This window comes from Pelodiscus sinensis, chromosome 14, assembly GCF_052426305.1.
Source record: "Pelodiscus sinensis isolate ZL-2025 chromosome 14, ASM5242630v1, whole genome shotgun sequence".
In the NCBI taxonomy this organism is placed as follows: domain Eukaryota; kingdom Metazoa; phylum Chordata; order Testudines; family Trionychidae; genus Pelodiscus; species Pelodiscus sinensis.
Window position 1 is genome coordinate 43,132,659 of NC_143065.1, and position 18,783 is coordinate 43,151,441.

General features: G+C 41.9%; 1 protein-coding gene across 4 annotated transcripts in view; it reads left to right on the plus strand.

Moving 5' to 3' along the window:
• Positions 1–18,783, plus strand: part of MAP2K5 (mitogen-activated protein kinase kinase 5) — a 205,067-nt gene that overhangs the window by 76,900 nt on the left and 109,384 nt on the right. For all 4 annotated transcript variants that reach the window (XM_075896855.2, XM_075896856.2, XM_075896854.2 and 1 more), the window contains 2 exons: positions 4,534–4,595; positions 12,461–12,509. In XM_075896855.2, coding sequence (XP_075752970.1) covers positions 4,534–4,595; positions 12,461–12,509 — 111 coding nt within the window. The remainder of the gene's footprint in view (positions 1–4,533; positions 4,596–12,460; positions 12,510–18,783) is intronic.

Genomic DNA, 18,783 nt, shown 5'->3' on the forward strand with positions numbered 1-18,783 from the left:
CAAGGAAGAACAAAACTTAACATAATGGGACTTTGTCAAAACTTTTGTTCAGAACTTTTGTTATGGATGTGTAGGGCTGTAGGTGAAGATAGAAACTTTTATCGCCTAGCCGGTGCAAGTGAATAGCACTTAAGCCTGACACTTTTTAACACCTAGTGACTATTTTTGATCAGCCTTCTGTCTTTGGAGTAGTTGCTACCAGTCTCCTCTTTAAAAAATCCCGTTGAACTTTGTCTCAAAATTGTCCTCTGGGGGTGAGTTCTATGGATGGATGCGTGAACAAATACCTCCTTTGTGGAGTAGCTCATCACAGATGAATCTCTACTGTTAGCTCAGCCCATTGCATCTATATGTTTGGGGATACTTATATATTAAGGGGATGCAGCGTAAAACACACCCACAGTTGTATTATATTGGTTCTCCTCTGATGGACTTGAAAGCCAAGAAAACTGCATGAATTGTAATCTCATCCTGGCACCTGCCAATGGATCTTCATGATCAACGGGAACATAAAACGAGGCTTATTTGCCTTTTCACTTTTACAAGTGTAATAAAAATGCTGTTTTACTAAATAAAGATGGTGAAACAGATTGTTGGATTGTTTTAATTATTGCTGTCTTCTCTTTGCAAGTGCAGAGTACCCACAAATTCCATTGAAGTTGATGGAAGCTGCAAATTCTCAGCATCTTTAAAGATCAGTCTGTGACAGGGTGATTCACAGGAGACCTCTTAGAGTTGTCCCCTCGTGTACTGATCATGCCCATAATGCCTACCTTCCTGCTCTTTGGGTCTCCCCACCAGCCTGTCCTGCTGGGCCAGATCCTCTGGTCTCCCCCATGCAAGGTGCAGAGTTGGAGTTACCTCCCCCTGCAGAGCAACACAAACACTGTCCGGGAGAGCTCAGCTGTAAGAACTTAGCACCCAGGAAACCAACCCCCAAAAGGGGCCAAATCCCCAAACAAATCCATCTTACCCTGTGTACAAATTTTACACGGTGAAAACTGATAATGCCCCCCTACTTTATCAGTGAAAAAGAGATATGCACAGTGGTTGCTCCCCTCTCCTCCCTACCCCCCCCCATAACTGTTATTTACACTAGGCTGGATAATAAAGAAAAGTGTTTTATTAAGTGTAAAATGCAGGATTTAAGTGGTTGCAAGTGAAAACACTCAGATCAAAGTAAATTACTAAATTAAATTGAACAAAAAACGCTTTGTTCTAGTCCACTAAGAAATTTGTTACTTGAAAATTCTTACCCTGAACAGCTGTTCTTATCACGGGAAGGAGCTTCAAGTCAGAGTTGATCTTTACTCTGGCTGTGTTTACAGTTTCTACAATGTTCTTTGTATTGTCTTAGGATGAGCCAGGCAGTTTCAAAGGCCAGTTGAAGACAAAGGCTGATTCCTTCTCATTGCTTAAATAGACTTTCCCCCAGATGGGAATCCTCTGTTTGGTGCCCCCCTCCAATTCTATGGAAAAATACTGGAATTCATCTTGAACCTGGTACGAGGTGGCATGGTCTCATGTCTTTCTGGGACCAGCCACAATTTGGGCTAAAAGGGCAAATAAGATTATTCACAGGCCATTGGTTTGAGTACTGAATTAAGTTTCTGGGCTATCGGTAATGGCCCTCAGCACATTTAGAACAATCAACGGCACTGCACTTCATCTTTCTAACTTCACATACAAGAACGATACATGCGCAAAAATAGGATATACAGATTCAGCAGATTGTAACATTAAAATGGATATATTCCATGACGCATTTTGCATAAAGTGTCATTGAGTTATGCCTAGCCCTATTCAGAAGCCAATTTTCCTAAACCGTGGGAGGTGCATGACATGGGGCATGTTTGTTTAGGTGCCTACATTTGGATTTACAAGCCTAACTTTAAGCTCCCAGTTTTGAACATGGACCACAATTTTTGTCCACTGTTTGCTTTGCGCAGCAAAGCTGTCTGGATATTCGAAGATCAGTGCCCTTTGATTTCTTCCCCTGCAAAGTCTGGACTCAAACTATTCATATTTTAAGCTCAAGACTTGACGGCTTCTAATGTGTGTGAGACCATTTTTGTGCAGAGGTGAACAAACACTGCAACGTAGGCTCGTGAACAAGAGTGCTCTGAGGCTGTGAGCAGCCTTCCTCTTACATAAGTGCTCTAACTCTGGCTATTCACCCCTACGCCTGAGTCTTTTCCAGTGCGCTGAGCCCGATGTCATTTGAGATGATTACCTGAGGCATATAGACTCCTAATGAAAGTAGCCATTCCAGTCTGTTCAATGTCGACACCTTGTTGTGGATGCTCTCTACTGTCTGGTAGCTCTGACAGACTGTTCTTTTCCTTGCTCCAGCTCTAGCTCAGGCCACAGCTGGCTACCTGGTTGTCCTGACATTTGCTCTTGTTTGGTGTTCAGTAGACTTGTGAAGCTGCGTGATTGTTCATCACGCTGTGTAAAAGCCCACCTAAATTCACTGTAAAAATTTGAGCCCAGTCTAATGCCTCGAGCATAGGCATTCTGCATTTAAAAACAAAACTTAACACAAATAAAAATGATTTTAAGAAAACAATGTGGTGGCTGTGTTGGTCCCAGGATGTTAGAGAAATGAGGTGGATGAGGCAATATCTTTTGTTGTGCCGACTTCCGTTGCTGAGAGAGACCAGCTTTCAAGCGTATGCGCTCTGTCCAATTCAAGTTATTCCTTCACCCACCTTGTCTCCTGAAGGAAATGAGGTATAGCAGTATACATGGGGACTGGCACAAATCCAAAGATGGAGACTGTGAAGAAAATGGAGGAGCTCTTTAGATGAACTATTAGTCACAATGACTCTCAGTTGCAGAATGGATTGGGAGTCCAGATCCTGTGATTGTTCTCTGGACTCCCAAGAATGTCTTTTATGATTTTTTTTAACTTGATCATAAACATGTGCAAAGGGTGGGATTTTCAAAATTTCTCAGTGTTGGCTTACCTCTGCTCAAGGTGGAGTCTGTTTGGTAAAACCACATTCACTTTGATGGAATCAATCCCTACCAAATCTGAAAATTCCTCTCTGTTTTATGTTTTGATTTACACTCTTACAAGCTAGGAAATCACCCCCTCTATTCATCTCTTCTACATTCTGAAAAGGTTTGGTTGTTCCAGGGAAACAGGATGTGCCTGGAATGGGATTGCTTCTCCTAAAACCAAACAGAAAAAAGACGAAATCACCAAATTGAGTCCAGTCCCTAAAACTGACATAACTGAGCGAATGTTGAAAGAGACTGAAAAAAGATTAGCCAGAATCATTGGATGAACCTGGAATTGGGTTGTTTCTTAATAAACATTACAGAAAAGAGATAAAACAGAGAAATTTGGAGTAGTGCTCTGTTTTGGCGCCGCTAAATCAATACTTAATGTTTGAAAGCTAGAAGTCAATTTTTTTGGAATCCAAATTTTCAATGGCCCTTTTTTGTTGAAACATAGCAAATGATAAGAGTTATAGGGATGCAGAAAAAATACACTTCATGGAATTCCTTTTTTAATTTTTTTTTTACTAAAATTAGCTTCATAACTATAACACTGTATTTTTGAAAAATGCAATCATTTCAATAAAGTATGTACATTTTTCTTTTTGGTTTCCAAAAAAAAAAAAAAAAAGTTAAGAACCTGAGCATTGCTGGGAAATCTGCTAGTAATCAAATAGAAGAGTTAGGTTAGTGTAAGGTATGCTTCCCTGTCTCCTGGAGATCCTGGCACTCCGTTAGGAACCAGTTCCCCATCTTCTCCACATATAGTGCCTGGCCATATTAAACTGTGAGTGGGTAGGAAATCGTACTCCATAAAGAAGCTACCAGCAGAAGCTTTCTCTGTGTGACCAGAAGCTCTTTCTCTTACACCTCTGGGCAGTTCAGGGTTGTGACTTTGACACACAATAAATCCTTCACTGCTTGATCTTCAGGGAAGGTTGATTTCAGGAGCTCGTTTCGCTGTGCTAGAGACCGATAGTTATTGATAACCTCACTTTTAGGGATGTTAAAATGCCTTTAATCAAGCAGTTACATGCAGGGGGTCAGTGTGCGCCGGGAGCCACTTTAAAAGCCAGGAGCCTGTGTGTAACCGTGGAGGAACTGTGTACATGGTTCCACTTTCACATCCCTCATCAATTGTACATGCTTGTTTGTGACAAGGTGTTAATGATGATTTTGACTTTGTAATCGGTTGTAATTCTTCTGAAGTCTTTCTGCTACTCAGTAATGAATTAAAGTGCACCAAACCTTGTTCAGTCCTATCTTTCTAACCTGCAAGATGGATGTATTCTGAAACAACTCTAGCAATATCTTTGCAAACATGGGAAGGAAGGAGATGTCGAGAGCTCTGTCTCCTATGTGTGTTCAGGGAACGAATGTTGTTTACGGTCAGTTACTTCTGACACTATTACTGTCATGTTGTTTAGGACGTTTTTATTTATAACCAAAGGGCTAGAAAACCTTTAAATCCAGGGAAGTATTTGATTTTATATTAACTAATCACACTTCCTGTGTCTGTCCCTACAGGCGGCTCTTTGGATGTTTATAGAAAAATTCCAGAGCATGTACTGGGAAGAATAGCAGTAGCTGTAAGTATTTTTGTCTTTGGTTGTGCTATATGTGTATCCAGCCAGATTTGGTTGGATCGGGTGACCTCTGATTGGGCCACTGTCAGAGTTCCCATCCATTCTGTGCCCTGGTATGGCCTTGATAAACAGCAGAAAGACCATTTGACAGTGGGACGTTAGTGACGCATGATGGGGCTGCTTTCGTGCTTCTGGAGAACTGACTCGTGTGTTTCAACTCTTACGGTTCTCTCTGTGCACGGAGGCAGGTGAATCATTTCGATCCGCTCCTCAGGCCAAGCAGTTGGGTCTAACTCTGATGAAAACAAAGGAAGTCTTGCTTTTTTTCTGCTGCACATGCCTTGTATGTGAACTGTTCTCAAGGTGCAGTGGCTTCCTACGTTTAACCGCATGTACAGAACAGCTTTTTCCCCCATTGCTGATCTGTTTCCTAAAGCAACAAGCCGGAGACTGGATTGGCTCTGCTGGGAAAGTGAGAGCAGGCAAAACCTGCCTGTGGGGCATGTGGCGTTCCCAACCCATTTCTGTGATCCTTCACACAAGACATCTTTAGTGCTAATCCCAGGGGAGCATGGGACTAAATCCTGGCCCCATCCTCCTTTCCGTGTGGTGGCTGCATTTTGACAAGGGGGCTCCTCAGAGCCTCTGTAGCACATCAGTGGGTCACAGCAGCATCTGAGGACTTCCTCCTGAGAGTGAGTACCAGTGCATTGTTCCCGTGATTTTGCTAATGGTGTTTGCAAAAGAGGGAGTCACTTTTTTTATTCTATAATCTGCTTTCAAAGCCTGAACTGAGGCTAATTGAACGACATCTTAGCAAACATCATGGGGGTGAGGGATACTGCTAAACAATTGCGAAATCTAAGAAATACTTTGATAACTTAAGCAGTTTAAAGCATGACAAAGTTATTCTATCATGTGCCATTTAATTAAGTGCTGGGTTTTCACATTCATTATACATCAAGATGATAATTTAAATCCTTTAATCCTACACAGGCAGCTATTTAGTCTCTGTTCATTGTAATTCACAGCTCTACTTTCGCTCCATTCTCTGACCAGAATAATGAACATCCTTCTCTGATGATATTTTCTCTAAGTAGCTTCACGTCTGCTCGTTGTTCACCCTGACCTCTTGCCAAATCTGTTGTTGGCAAACGCTCCCTGCTGCTCCCCTTGGAGGACAGGTGGTTAACACCTGACATGTGTTGCTCCTACATTGGTTTGCACCATGATCACTGTATGGACTAGGAATGGAATGGGGACCAATGAGCAGGCATATTGAAAGACGGAGCGTGATCACCTTCTGCACTCAGAAGCCGCAGCAGTCACCTCTTGCAGTGGGGATGGAGTTCGGTAGCTGGCTCTGCCTCCCTTGCTAGTTCTCTACACTTGCTTGAGAGAGTGGGAAACAAAACCCCTTACAGGCTGAATAACTTCCATGCGGTAGCAGTGTAGCCTGCAAGCTCCCCTGGGCAGCAGCTCCGGCTGCTGCTTATCGTTGTATATCCTTGGAATTACGGTATCACCTAGAATCCCAGGAGCACGTCAGCACCCCATTGTACAGTCACTGAACGGGCACACACGTCCATGCCCCAAAGAGCTTACAGTTGTTGTCCTAAGGTCCCAGGGATTGCTAGCTTGGTATTTACATCCCTGCACATGTAATGAGAGGGGAAATGGAAAAGGCTAGTGATTTGGACAGCCCAGATGGTCGATCTTACTTAGACAAAATCTCAGACTCCTCTATATGAGAAGCACAAAGCTTTTTTTTGAATCTATAGATCTTCTTATCTTCCATGCACTAGAAGCACTGGGCCATTGAGCTGTGCAAATACACTAGGCTGTAAAGTCTGCCAAAAAAAAAAGTGCATGATGTGCACTTCAGTTAATTAGAAGCGTTTTCAAAATTAGTAAATGCTTCCTATTTAAGTAAAAACTTTCCATGAGCACCCGATACAGTATTTAGATCTTTAATGCATCAATTAAGACTTAAGGCCTGGTCTACCCTAGAAAATTAGGTTGGTTTAACTACATTAGTCAGAGATATGAAAAAATCCACACACGAGTGATAAGATGACAAAAGTCTCCAAGTAGACAGTGCGGGGGCAGTGGAAAAATTCTTCCATTGATGTATCTACTGCCTTTTGCAGATGTGGGTTACCTGTACTGATGGAAAAATCCCTCCCATCGGCATAGATAGTGTCTCCACTGAAGCACTACAGCAGCAGGGCTACAGTGGTGTTGGCTGTAGCATTTTACGTATAGACAAGCCCTGGGTCTTGTGGTTCGTTATATCAGTCCTATTGTGATGGGGCATTCATTTATTCTTTTTTTTTTTTTTTAAAGTGAATTTAGGGCCTGTGAAAAGTGCCAGACAGAAAGCCCTGTGAACTAACGCTTTTTCTATACTGCACACTTTGGAGCCCTGGAAATAACTCCAACTAATCCAGACACAGTAGCCGGTTTTCTAATGTATGTCAAAGAGAAGAAATGTTACCCCATGGTCTGCTTGCTCCATTGAACGCTGAATCACGTGTCTCCTGGCAACCGTGACCTTCCATGGCAACTGTGCTCCACAAGGCCCAAGTTCCATCCCCGCCAGAGTAAGAAGGGAAGAGCTAGGACCTTATTTCCTTGTAAGGTCATAGATATCACCGCAGTGTCCTTTGGTTAAAATGCTTAATAGGTCTCCATAAAAGAGGTGCATTAGGGAAGTGGTTCCTAACCGTTTTTATACCAGGGACTGGCAAACCCATTCACAAACTTTTGGCAGTCTGGTATCATTTTATTTGCATATTCATTTGTGAATGGGTTTGCTGGTTCCTGGTATAAAAAGCCCAGTGCCAGGCCTATCCCATTGAGCCCCTCACCCCTCCACTACCCTCCAGTGCCAGTCACTGACCCCAGAGTCCCCTGCACTCAGCCCCCCAGTACCAGCCTCTAGCCCTCAGAGTTCCCTGGTGCCAGCCTCCTGTTTCCAGAGCCCCACTGCACCCAAGCCCCCCAGGTACCCCTATGCCAGCCCCCAATATTAGCCTTGTCCCCAGTGCCAGCCTTGCCTCACCCCCACAGCCCTCCAGTGCCAGCTCCCCATCCTGGATGTCACAGTGCCCCTCAGTGGCAGCCCCCGCTGCCTCTTAGAGCCCCCCACCCTCAGAGCCCCCCAGCACTAGCCCCACCTCATAGCCTCTGTGCCTGCACCACACCCCTCACCTAGCCCTGCCTCCCAGCCACCAGCTGAGCACAGAGGGCTGTGCAGAGCCCACACCACGTGGTGCTTGTCCCTATCTGAGCATCACGGCTGCTGGGCCCCTGCTGAACACAGCTGCAGCGAGTGGCTGGGGCCACGTGCCGCATGAGGCTCAGCTGTCACGGTGCTCGGCAGGGGCCAGGCGCTACGCTGAGCTGTGCAGCCACACCAGCCGGGCTCCACGCGGCGCTTGGCCCCAGCAGAGGGCTGCGGCTTGCCTGTGGCACGGCCCCACCAGCTGGGCCATGTCACAGCTGACAGAGCTGGAACTGGGGCCACAATGAGGCTACCCCACGAGGGACGGCCCTAGCGCCAGCTGCAGCACACATGGTTACCTGCTGTTGCATGGGGAACCCCAGCAGGTGGGGCTCATTAGCAGCTGGGAGGCGTGGCCTGGCGGAACCGCTACATGCGGGTAGCAATTGTGGAACCTTCCACACGTACTGTCTCCTTCCAGTGGGACTAATCCCTGACTTGGCATGATCATCTCTGCGGCTGGGAAAATAGGCTGCTGAAATTAGGCCAATTGCAGTGTTACCCTTTCTGTTGTTCCACCTCATCATCTCCAGCCTGATTCTGGCCTGCATATTTATACCTGCCTCTGGAAATTTCCACTACACGCATCTGACGAAGTGGGTCTTTGCCCACGAAAGCTTCTGCTCCAACACTTCTGTTGGTCTATAAGGTGCCACAGGACTCCTCGCCGCTTTTGCAGATTCAGTCTAACACGGCGACCCCTCTGATACTTGACACCTTTCTGTTGTAGACACTCATCCACTGGAAGCAGACTGAGCACCAAACCCTTGCACTTGTATACAGATTAAGTACAAATGTTATGTATGACACTTGTAGTTTTCTTTCATCCTTACTCCTGCCCAACCCTCCATGCATCAGATTACCCTGCTCAGGGAGAAGTGAGGAGTACAAGCCCCCTTTGATTCAAGTTGATCCTGCAAGAGTTTACTATCAAATCCATTATTTTCTTTCCTAGAGAAGTTGCAAAACAAGCAAACATGATTCTAGGAGGCATTAACAGGAGTATCGTGGGCAAGACACGAGAAGTCATTCTTCCGCTCTACTCTGCACTGATTAGGCCTCAGTTGGAGTATTGTGTCTAGTTCTGCATATCACATTTCAAGAAAGATGTGGAGAAACTGGAGAAGGTCCAGAGAAGAGCAACAAAAATGGTTAAAGGTGTAGAAAACATGCGTTATGAGGGAAGACTGAAAGAACTGGGTTTGTTTAGTTTGGAAAAACAAATTGTGTGGGGACATGAGAGCAGTTTTCAGGTATCTAAAAGGGTATCAGAGGGAGGAGGGCGCAAATTGTTCTCTTTGGTCTCTGATCATAGAAGCAATGGGCTTAAATTGCAGCAAGGGAGGTTTAGGTTGAACATTAGGAAAAACTTCCTACCTGTCAGGGTGGCTAAACACTGGAATAAATTGCTGAAGGAGGTTGTGCAATCTCCATCACGGAAAATATTTAAGAGCAGGTTGGATAGACATCTGTTAGGGATGATCTAGATGGTGCTTGGTCCTGCTGTGAAGGCAGTAGACTGGACTTGGTGACCTCTCAGGGTCCCTTCCAGTTCTAGTATTCTATGGTTCTAAGTTCTGCTTTGTCAAATACTGGGCTTTTTTCAGTATTTATTTACTGTGGATGTAGCAAGGTACTGTAGGGATGAGAGAGTGTTTGGAAAAGGGGCGGAGTTCTGACAGGAATCTGAATCAAGACTCATCTAATGAGACATCTCATGGAGAAGATAGATGGTGATTAGTGGAAGAAAAGCAGTGAGAAAGATGGAGGAAGCTGCCAGAAAGGGATCCTCAGGAGGAGAGAGCGATGTCTGATTCCGACCCAAAACTCTGGCTCGTTCTGCCCAACACATCCTCTATAAGAAGAAAAATATTTTTCTATTTATTGCATTATTCAATTTATGCAGTGTTTGGCTAGCGGTTTTTCCTGGGAAAAGGAAAATCTGAGAACCCTGAAAGAGGCAGGCTGTACAATTTCCTACTGCAGTGGATGTGCTTTCAGGCATCTCTATGGTTGATACTATTCTACCTTTGCTTGCCACTTCACACATTTATTTCCACTTCCATTTCTGAATTAGTGACATTGTGCACTGTATTTTTAGTGCTAATGTTGATTGAAGTTCTCTCTGAAAGGATGTGCACTTGAACTGTCAAGAGAGTGAGTGATTGACAGCAGATAGAAGTACTTTTTGTGTCAAGGCTTTGTCAAGTCATTGTTGCAAAACCTACTTTACTGAATACCGATAATACCTCCTAGATGTTCAATCAAAAGATACCACTGTCTGCTGGCATCCTCTTTGAATAATGCTTAATATCAAAATGTCCATTCTTAATAGGAAAAAGGCATTTATTTTAATATATGTTTTAGTATTTCACTGAATGACAATGATTTATGCTAATTTTCTTTATTCTGTACCTTTAAAACATAGCTTACATTGAAAAAAAACAAAGAAAACCTCCTTGAATTTTCATGTACCCACTTGCACAGATAATCTGAATGTGATAGTTTAATAGCAATCTTTTAATAACTGTTTATCTGCCTTAATAAAGAGGTGTATATAATAACTCACAGGTGTTGTTTTTTTGTAGCAATTGTTTGCTTTATTCCTGTACATGATAAATGTTCAAAATTCATTATGCAAATTTAAGTATTTTTAAAGATTTTAATTAATCTGAATATATGTTTAACGAAGAGAATAGCTTACGAGATCTGAAACTATTTTTGTTGGGGAAGTAGAAGAATGACATGCCATTCTGGTATGTTGGTTTTGGGTTTTTTTAAGTATTGCTATAATTCTGGCTATTTTTGAAACAATGTGTAAATAGAATTCCACTGCTTTGCTTTTTTGAAAGGCTAACGTGAACAAGGCCACACTGAGGGGAATATATAGAATATGATTAAGGCTCTTTGTGATGGGTAATTACCATCTGAGGCCACGAGGCACTTTGAACTCGGCATTCCAGTTTAGCACTCTGAAGGTGCCCTCTAGAGCAATTTAGTAGGGCTCCAAAATCATTATTCGGTACACAAAAGAGGCTCAGGTTATTTTGTTTACTGAATGAATGAGATTTCAGAATGATCTTCTAATCCAATAGGAAGGCTAAACATTAATACTTTCTTACGCCTTTACATGCCATGTAACAATTTTGACTTCTGTAAAGTTTCTGAGTCAATCCCTTTAACAGAAACAATTCTATTTTATTTTATCCTCCTTAAGGGCCAAAAAGGTTTTTTATTGTTCTACATGAAAAACTCCCATTGCTTTCCAATCCATCTAAAATGGCCTGTTGTTCAGGGGAGCAGTGGACAAAAAAGAGCTGCCTCAGTAAGGAAAATTAGTGGAATGTCCTTATAGACAGCAAATTTTGTAGGAAAGTTTTGCTATAAAAATAATTGGCTGACGGAGCAGAAATATCCTGGAGAAAATAAATGTGCAAAAAATAGAATCAGGTTGATTAAATTATCTTATAACTGCTTCAAGACTCCCAGAAGGGGTTTTGAGTTGGCTAAAGGGTTTTTTTGTTGGTTCTGGTTTTTGGTTGGGTGGATTTTTTTGTTGGTTTTTCGGGGGGGAAGGGGCTGTTTGTTTTGTTTTGTTGGTTTTGGGGGAATTTTTTTGTTTTTTATTTTATTTTATTTTTTTAAAGTTTTCTGATTTGACAAAAATGAAAAAAAATCAAACTCAGCTCAACTCCCCACCTTGTAAGACTTGCACCCTTGACAGAGTCTATCACGCCAGGTTTCATCTTGATAGGATTTATTTCTAATTTCTTAAACTGATGGGAGGTTGGTATTATAGACCATCGTCATGGAATGTTAATGGCATGTTCCAACCACTTTAAAAAAGAAAGACAAAGCAAGGCTGCATTCTCTGCCTCTCCTTTTTATGTCATTTACATATAGTTTTTTACTCAATACATTTGAACCAATGTCAAGCTATTGGCTATAAAAGTGGGAACAAATGAAGAGAAAATAGGTTTATTTGTTGATGATGTATTGTTAATAGTTTGACCACAAGTATCTCTCCCTAAAATAACTAGAGCAGCTTTGAAAATGCATAGCCCTGAAAATGGCATTTTTCTGGAAAAAAAAATGCTGGATACTACTTTAACAAAAAGAAAGAGACAATAAGCCTAACAGGCATACTATTTCAAGTGGGTTAAATCTACAGTTAAGTAACCAGGACATGCACTCACTTTTCTGTTTAGAATAGATGTATAAGGAAAATTTGCCACCCTCTTTCTTTTAAATCAAGTTCTGTTTGGTTTAAGGATTGGGGAAGATCCATATTTGCTAGTTGAGCCAAATTTAGTTCCTAAAAATATGCTCTGAAGACTCTGCTATTTTAGACATTACTCACACTTATTTTGGCTAAAACTGTAATGATCTCCTTCATATGAAATTAACATCACCCAAGAATTAATGAAAGTATTCTTAATAAGCCAAGAGAGAAAATTGAACTTGGTCTACGGGGTTACTACTGGACAATGCAGCTAAGACGACCTTAAAAATATGGGGTAAACTGAAATAGACCTATCTTTCCTGTTAGATTTTTATTATGTATTGTTTCTCTTGTATGCAGGTTGTTAAAGGCCTTACCTATTTATGGAGCTTAAAGATTTTACACAGAGGTGAGTGACAGGTTTGTTCTTTCATTTTCAAAGTGAATACTATACTTTCTTGGTCAGCACAGCTTTTTACAAAGTGAGTGGGCCACACTAAGCCCTGATGTGTTGCTGCTGACATCAGTGGACTTATGCCAGGGATTAATTTTACTCACTAGCCTTTCACATTCTCTGGTTATGGATTTTTATTACTTGCTTCTTCTTTCTGTTTCTCTTCAACTCAAACAAAAAAAAATAGACCCAGATTTTCAGAAGTGTTTAGGTGCCTAAAGATGCAGAGAGATACCTAGTGGGATTTTCAAAAGTGTCTAAGTAAGTCAGGTGCTTAACTCCTATTGAATTCAATAGGATTTAGATGCCTCATCTAGTTTACCACTTTTGAAAATCGGACTAGGTATTCCCCTCCATCTCTAGGCACATAAATATTTGACTCATTACCCCAACACTACTATTTTGAAAGACAAGGTAATATAACTTTAAATCTACTTAAGCAAAGTTGAAACCATTCTCAGTATAAAGCCTTTTCCTCATTCACATTCTTTTTTTTTATTATTTTTTTATTTTCACCTTCTTGCCACTTTTAGATTTTCTTAGTAATATAAATTCATTCATATGTACCAGGTCATTCAAATGCAAAGCATAAACTGGCAGACTATGGCAGATGCTGAGCATACACCTGCTGGAGAACAAGAAAAGGGTTAAGTAACAAGTACTTTGGCAAACGAGAAGAAAACTCTTTGTGTTTATAATGGTACCAAAGTGTCTGAAAGTAACAGCTACAGATCTAATGTTGCTCACAATGCTGCTTAATTTAACCCATCTGCTCACTCAGTCCTGGTGCACAGTTGGAGGGTACAGTAGCAGACATTATTTGGGATTAAAGGGAGGATAAAAGAAAGTATCAACTAGGGGAGAAATGAGTAATCTAAATTCAGAGTTTCTCCTTTAAACAGGAACTTTGAAATCAGATTGTAAACTCTTTTAGGCAGGGCCATCTCTTTGTTGAGATGTTTGTATATGCTTAGCACAGTTGGATGCAATAGCAATAATAAAAATTGAGCTCTTGTTAATGTTTATCAGATTCGCAATCCTAATTTCTCAATGAATGTTTTTTGTGCCCTCCCTGCCAAAGGGTGCTGCTTTATCAGAGACATTCATGTGGAAGCGAGAGGATGTTAATAGTACGCTGTTTGGAGAAGAGTGGAATGTGTATTTTAGTAGCTACAGTGGAAAAGTATCTTTGAATACTAAGAGATTAGTCAGGATTTTCAAAGGCGCCTACGGCTGCTGGGTTTTTTATTCGTTTCTTGTCCTCTTCCTGGAGGAAATGAAGCTTTTTTTTAATCGTGTTTACATTTGAATCAGTTTACTGAGGATGACTTTTTTCCTCTGGATAATTTATTTAGAAATTTTACCCTTCATTCGGAGTTTCGTCAGAAGCATGGAATTAACAGGATGTCCTCTTGCAAGAGCAAAAAGGGAATGTAAAAGGTGCAAAAACTGAAAACTCTGTGTCATGTACCCAGCATACAAAACAATGCCAGTTCACTGACAGTAGAACTGTTCCCATAATGGCCAATTTATGAAGTCGATGTGAGAAGCCATTGCTTAGCCGCTTCCCCGATGAACTAGAGCAAAAGATTGTTTTAAAGACTAATTTTAAAATGAGTTGTGTGCCTAATGAATTGTTAGGTGGCCTTTCAGATAACCAATAACATTGATAGTCAAGCACAAACACTGTCAGTATAATATTTGTATGCCTTTCTTCTGCTTTGAGCTTAGAAGCTGAATCAATTTTTTTTCCCTGCCCAGTTAACTGTGACTTCAACATAATGTTCCAGAACTTTCATTGGACTGATTAAAAGGTGTACAGAGTATTGATTAAACGTGGCCAGTTTACTTAGAATGGAAAGTGCCTTCGTGCTTCCAGAAAACATCCACAGAGAAACATACAGACTCATCCTTTTTCTCAGTTTAGAATTTGCTGGGCTTGATCTATTCCTAGTTTGCTCCAACTAAAATCCAAGCTATAAAATACAGACTCATCCTTTTTCTCAGTTTAGAATTTGCTGGGCTTGATCTATTCCTAGTTTGCTCCAAATAAAATCCAAGCTATGAAAAACCATGTGGGAGGCTGAGGCCTAGTCTACAGTACACCTCCCTACACAGCTAATCTACAAATAGCATAGCTGAAGTCGACACATTTACCGCGATGTCTGCCACATTGTAAGGTCAGTGGGGGTTACTCTTCTCATACCGGTGGAGTACCAGAGTCGACAGGAGAGCACTCGGAGTTCAATTTATCACATCTGTACAGACACGATAAATTGATTGCCGGTGGATCGATCGCTGCAGTGTCAATCCGCCATGTAGTGAAGACAAATCCTAAGTAACATCCTACGGTCCGCAGTGTTCCCTCAAGACACTTTAAACACGTACGTGCATGCGGGCATGCATGCTCTAGATCAGGGGTCTCCAAACTTTTCTGCCCGAGGGCCGCATTAACTATCAAACAGCAGTTCGGGGGCCGACTACACACTTGAGGTCCAAATAAAAACCAATCAAAAAATGGATGTTGTTTTTAATTATTTATTTAATATTATTTTATTCAGTTATTATTTAATAACACATTGATACACTACACATGAACACCTGTATTAGTGTGAATGGTGAAATTGTTTCCTGGATGCCAAAATAGCAGACATTTCTGGCTTTAGAAATCACTGTTTGAAATTGGGGGTGGTTCAATATGTTCAGCCTAAGACACTCACACTTGAAGAGATGTGATCGCTCTCCTATCATGCAGGGAATGAGGTGACAATTTGTAACATAGCCTCATGGAACAAGGGGCATGCATTTTAATGGGAAAAGCTGGTTTGAAAGCAGACACGTTATCACTGTGCCACAGCAACCAGACCGCCTGCTGCAATGGGCACCAGCTCCTCAGCCCCGCCCCCAGAGAAGTAGCCCCTCGCTCCTAGCCCCTGAGAAACCACCGTCGGGTTTCCTCCCCTCCGTCCAGCCTCCCGCGATCCTCTGCCGCCGGGTCTGATCCGGAGCCCGCCTTCGAGACCCCCCTTTTTCGCCCGCCCGGCCAAGCGGCACGCGGAGCCGTCCCTGACCTGGGCTACCTGCTGTCCCGTGCACGCGCTGGGGCCTCGCGCAGCCGCCTGCGAATCCGTTTCTCCCGCTGACACCAATGCTCGGACTCAAGCGCCTCAGGGATAATCTCGCCGGCACGCGGAAGAAGGCGAGGCCAGACAAAAAGGTCTCCACGGGCCGGATGAGAGGGCCTCGCGGGCCGCAGTTTGGAGACCCCTGCTCTAGATCTTTGTAAATGGATACAGAGTAGTGAAGTACAAATCAGAATACATATTTATTTCTTACTAGTCATGAGCTATGTGTAGGATTTAATGCATTAGGTAAATGGAAGAAAAATTAACCTTGACTTCTTCGCCATCATGTGTAAAATGTGCCACATAGAAGACTCTTATGGACTAAAGAGTCAAAAAATTCCACGGTAGAATCAAGGTGGAGAAGTGGTCTTCATGGGGAAAAAAATGCATAATACAGTATAGCAAACATGCCGTTTCTGACTAGCGGATGGATAAAAGGAAAGGAAACAAATAATGAGCAAGTCTTTTATTCCAGATCAGACATTTCAGTAACTACTGCAGCTTAGCTTCAAAACATACCTTGTGATTAATGAGGTGGTAGTCATGCATATTAATGAATCTAACACGGTAGTCATAGTCGTCATTACCCACATCAAACGTAAACAAAAGATTAACACCTATACCACATCTTTGGAAGATGTGAGACTGGCCCAATGATAACTGCTCTCTCTTCCCCTCAGGATAAAGAATAGAAAGGGAAGGGTAATGAGAAATGAATGTAGATTTAACACAACATTAGCAATCAAACTGTTCTAATATTGCACAAAGTCAAAGTTGGCAGAAATAGGAAACCAAGTCCATTCAGTTCAAGACTAACGTACAGAGAGTATACATTATATCCAAATGGCATATCTTATTTTCTCTGGAGCATGCTCATTAAGGAGAAGTATACATAATAAAAATATTATGTGAGTATGTTTTGGGCTATATATATTTCATGTGTGTTGTTTCAGTATAAACAACATACATGTCTGAATACTATATCCCTTCTATGGAAGTATTATGATGTTATCTAGAAAGTGAGTAAGACCTTCCAATTTGAGTACTCATTACAAATCCTTAATCTGGATGAATGGATATTTAACTGGGCCTGCATAATTGTGCCTCTTTTGAAAATGGGACGCAAGTCCATTTGAAGATCTTACCCAGAGATGACCAACAATTAGGATTTCTGGTTTTTCTGATTCTTTTACTGACTCAGAATGAGTGTAGACAAATTTCTTACATAATAACATAAGAACGGCCGTACTGGGTCAGACCAAAGGTCCATCTAGCCCAGTATCCTGTCTACCGACAGTGGCCAACACCAGGTGCCCCAGAGAGGATGGACCGAAGACAATGATCAAGCGATTTGTCTCCTGCCATCCCTCTCCAGCCTCTGACAAACAGAGGCCAAGGACACCATTTTATCCCCTGGCTAATAGCCTTTTATGGACCTAACCTCCATGAATTTATCCAGCTTCTCTTTAAACTCTATTATAGTCCTAGCCTTCACAGCCTCCTCTGGCAAGGAATTCCACAGGTTGACAACACACTGTGTGAAGAAGAACTTCCTTTTATTAGTTTTAATGCTACCCATTAATTTCATTTGGTGTCCTCTAGTTCTTCTATTATGGGAACTAATAAATAACTTTTCTTTATCAGCCCTCTCCACACCACTCATGATTTTATATACCTCTATCATATCCCCCCTCAGTCTCCTCTTTTCTAAACTGAAAAGTCCCAGTCTCTTTAGCCTCTCCTCATATGGGACCCGTTCCAAACCCCTAATCATTTTAGTTGCCCTTTTCTGAACCCTTTCCAAGGCCAAAATATCTTTTTGAGGTGAGGAGACCACATCTGTACACAGTATTCAAGATGTGGACGTACCATAGTTTTATACAGGGGCAGTAAGAGATTCTGGGTCTTATTTTCTATCCCTTTCCTAATAATTCCTAGCATCCTATTTACCTTTTTGACCGCCGCTGCACTCTATGTGGAAGTTTTCAGAGAACTGTCCACGATAACTCCAAGATCTCTTTCCTGATTTGTCGTAGCCAAATTAGCCCCCATCATTCTGTACGTATAGTTGGGGTTATTTTTCCCGATGTGCATTACTTTACACTTATCCACATTAACTTTCATTTGCCATTTTGTTGCCCAATCACTCAGTTTGGTGAGATCTTCTTGGAGTCCCTCACAGTCTGCTTCTGTCTTGACTATCCTAAACAGTTTGGTATCATCTGCAAACTTTACTACCTCACTGCTTACCCCTTTCTCCAGATCATTTATGAATAAGTTGAAAAGGATTGATCCCAGGACTGACCCTTGGGGTACACCACTAGTTACCCCTCTCCAATCTGAAAATTTACTATTTATTCCTACCCTTTGTTTCCTGTCTTTTAACCAGTTCTCAGTCCAAGAAAGGAGCTTCCCTCTTATCCCATGGCCATGTAATTTACACAAGAGCCTTTGGTGAGGGACCTTGTCAAAGGCTTTCTGAAAATCCAAGTATACTATATCTACTGGATCCCCCTTGTCCGCATGTTTGTTAACCCCTTCAAAGAACTCTAATAGATTAGTAAGACAGGATTTCCCTTTACAGACACCATGTTGACTTTTGTCCAACAAATTATGTTCTTCTACATGCTTCACAATTTTATTCTTTACTATTGTTTCGACTAATTTGCCCGGTACTGAAGTTAGACTTACCAGTCTTAACTAGGTTGGGCCTTGGTTTACCAGTATGTACAGTGGGTATAAAGCTCCAGGGGATAGCTGAGTTACTCTATACAGGATAAACTTAAAAAACAAAAATTGGTCTGGTAGCACTTTCTAGATTAACAAAACATGTAGATGGTGATATGAGCTTTTGTGGGCACAGCCCACTTCTTCAGATAACTGGAGTTTTGAGTTTAAGATATGCAGACACCCTTCTGCCTTCCTGTTTTTCCCTTTGATTTTTTCATAACCTCTGCTCCTTGTTTTCCGCCCCTCCTCCTTTTTTTCCTTCCCCCTTCTCCCCTAGTCATTTTGGGTCTGCACATTCTAAACTCTGGTCATCTGGTCGCTGATTACTGTCATTAGTTGCAGTAGCTCTAACAATACGCATGGCAACAGGTTAC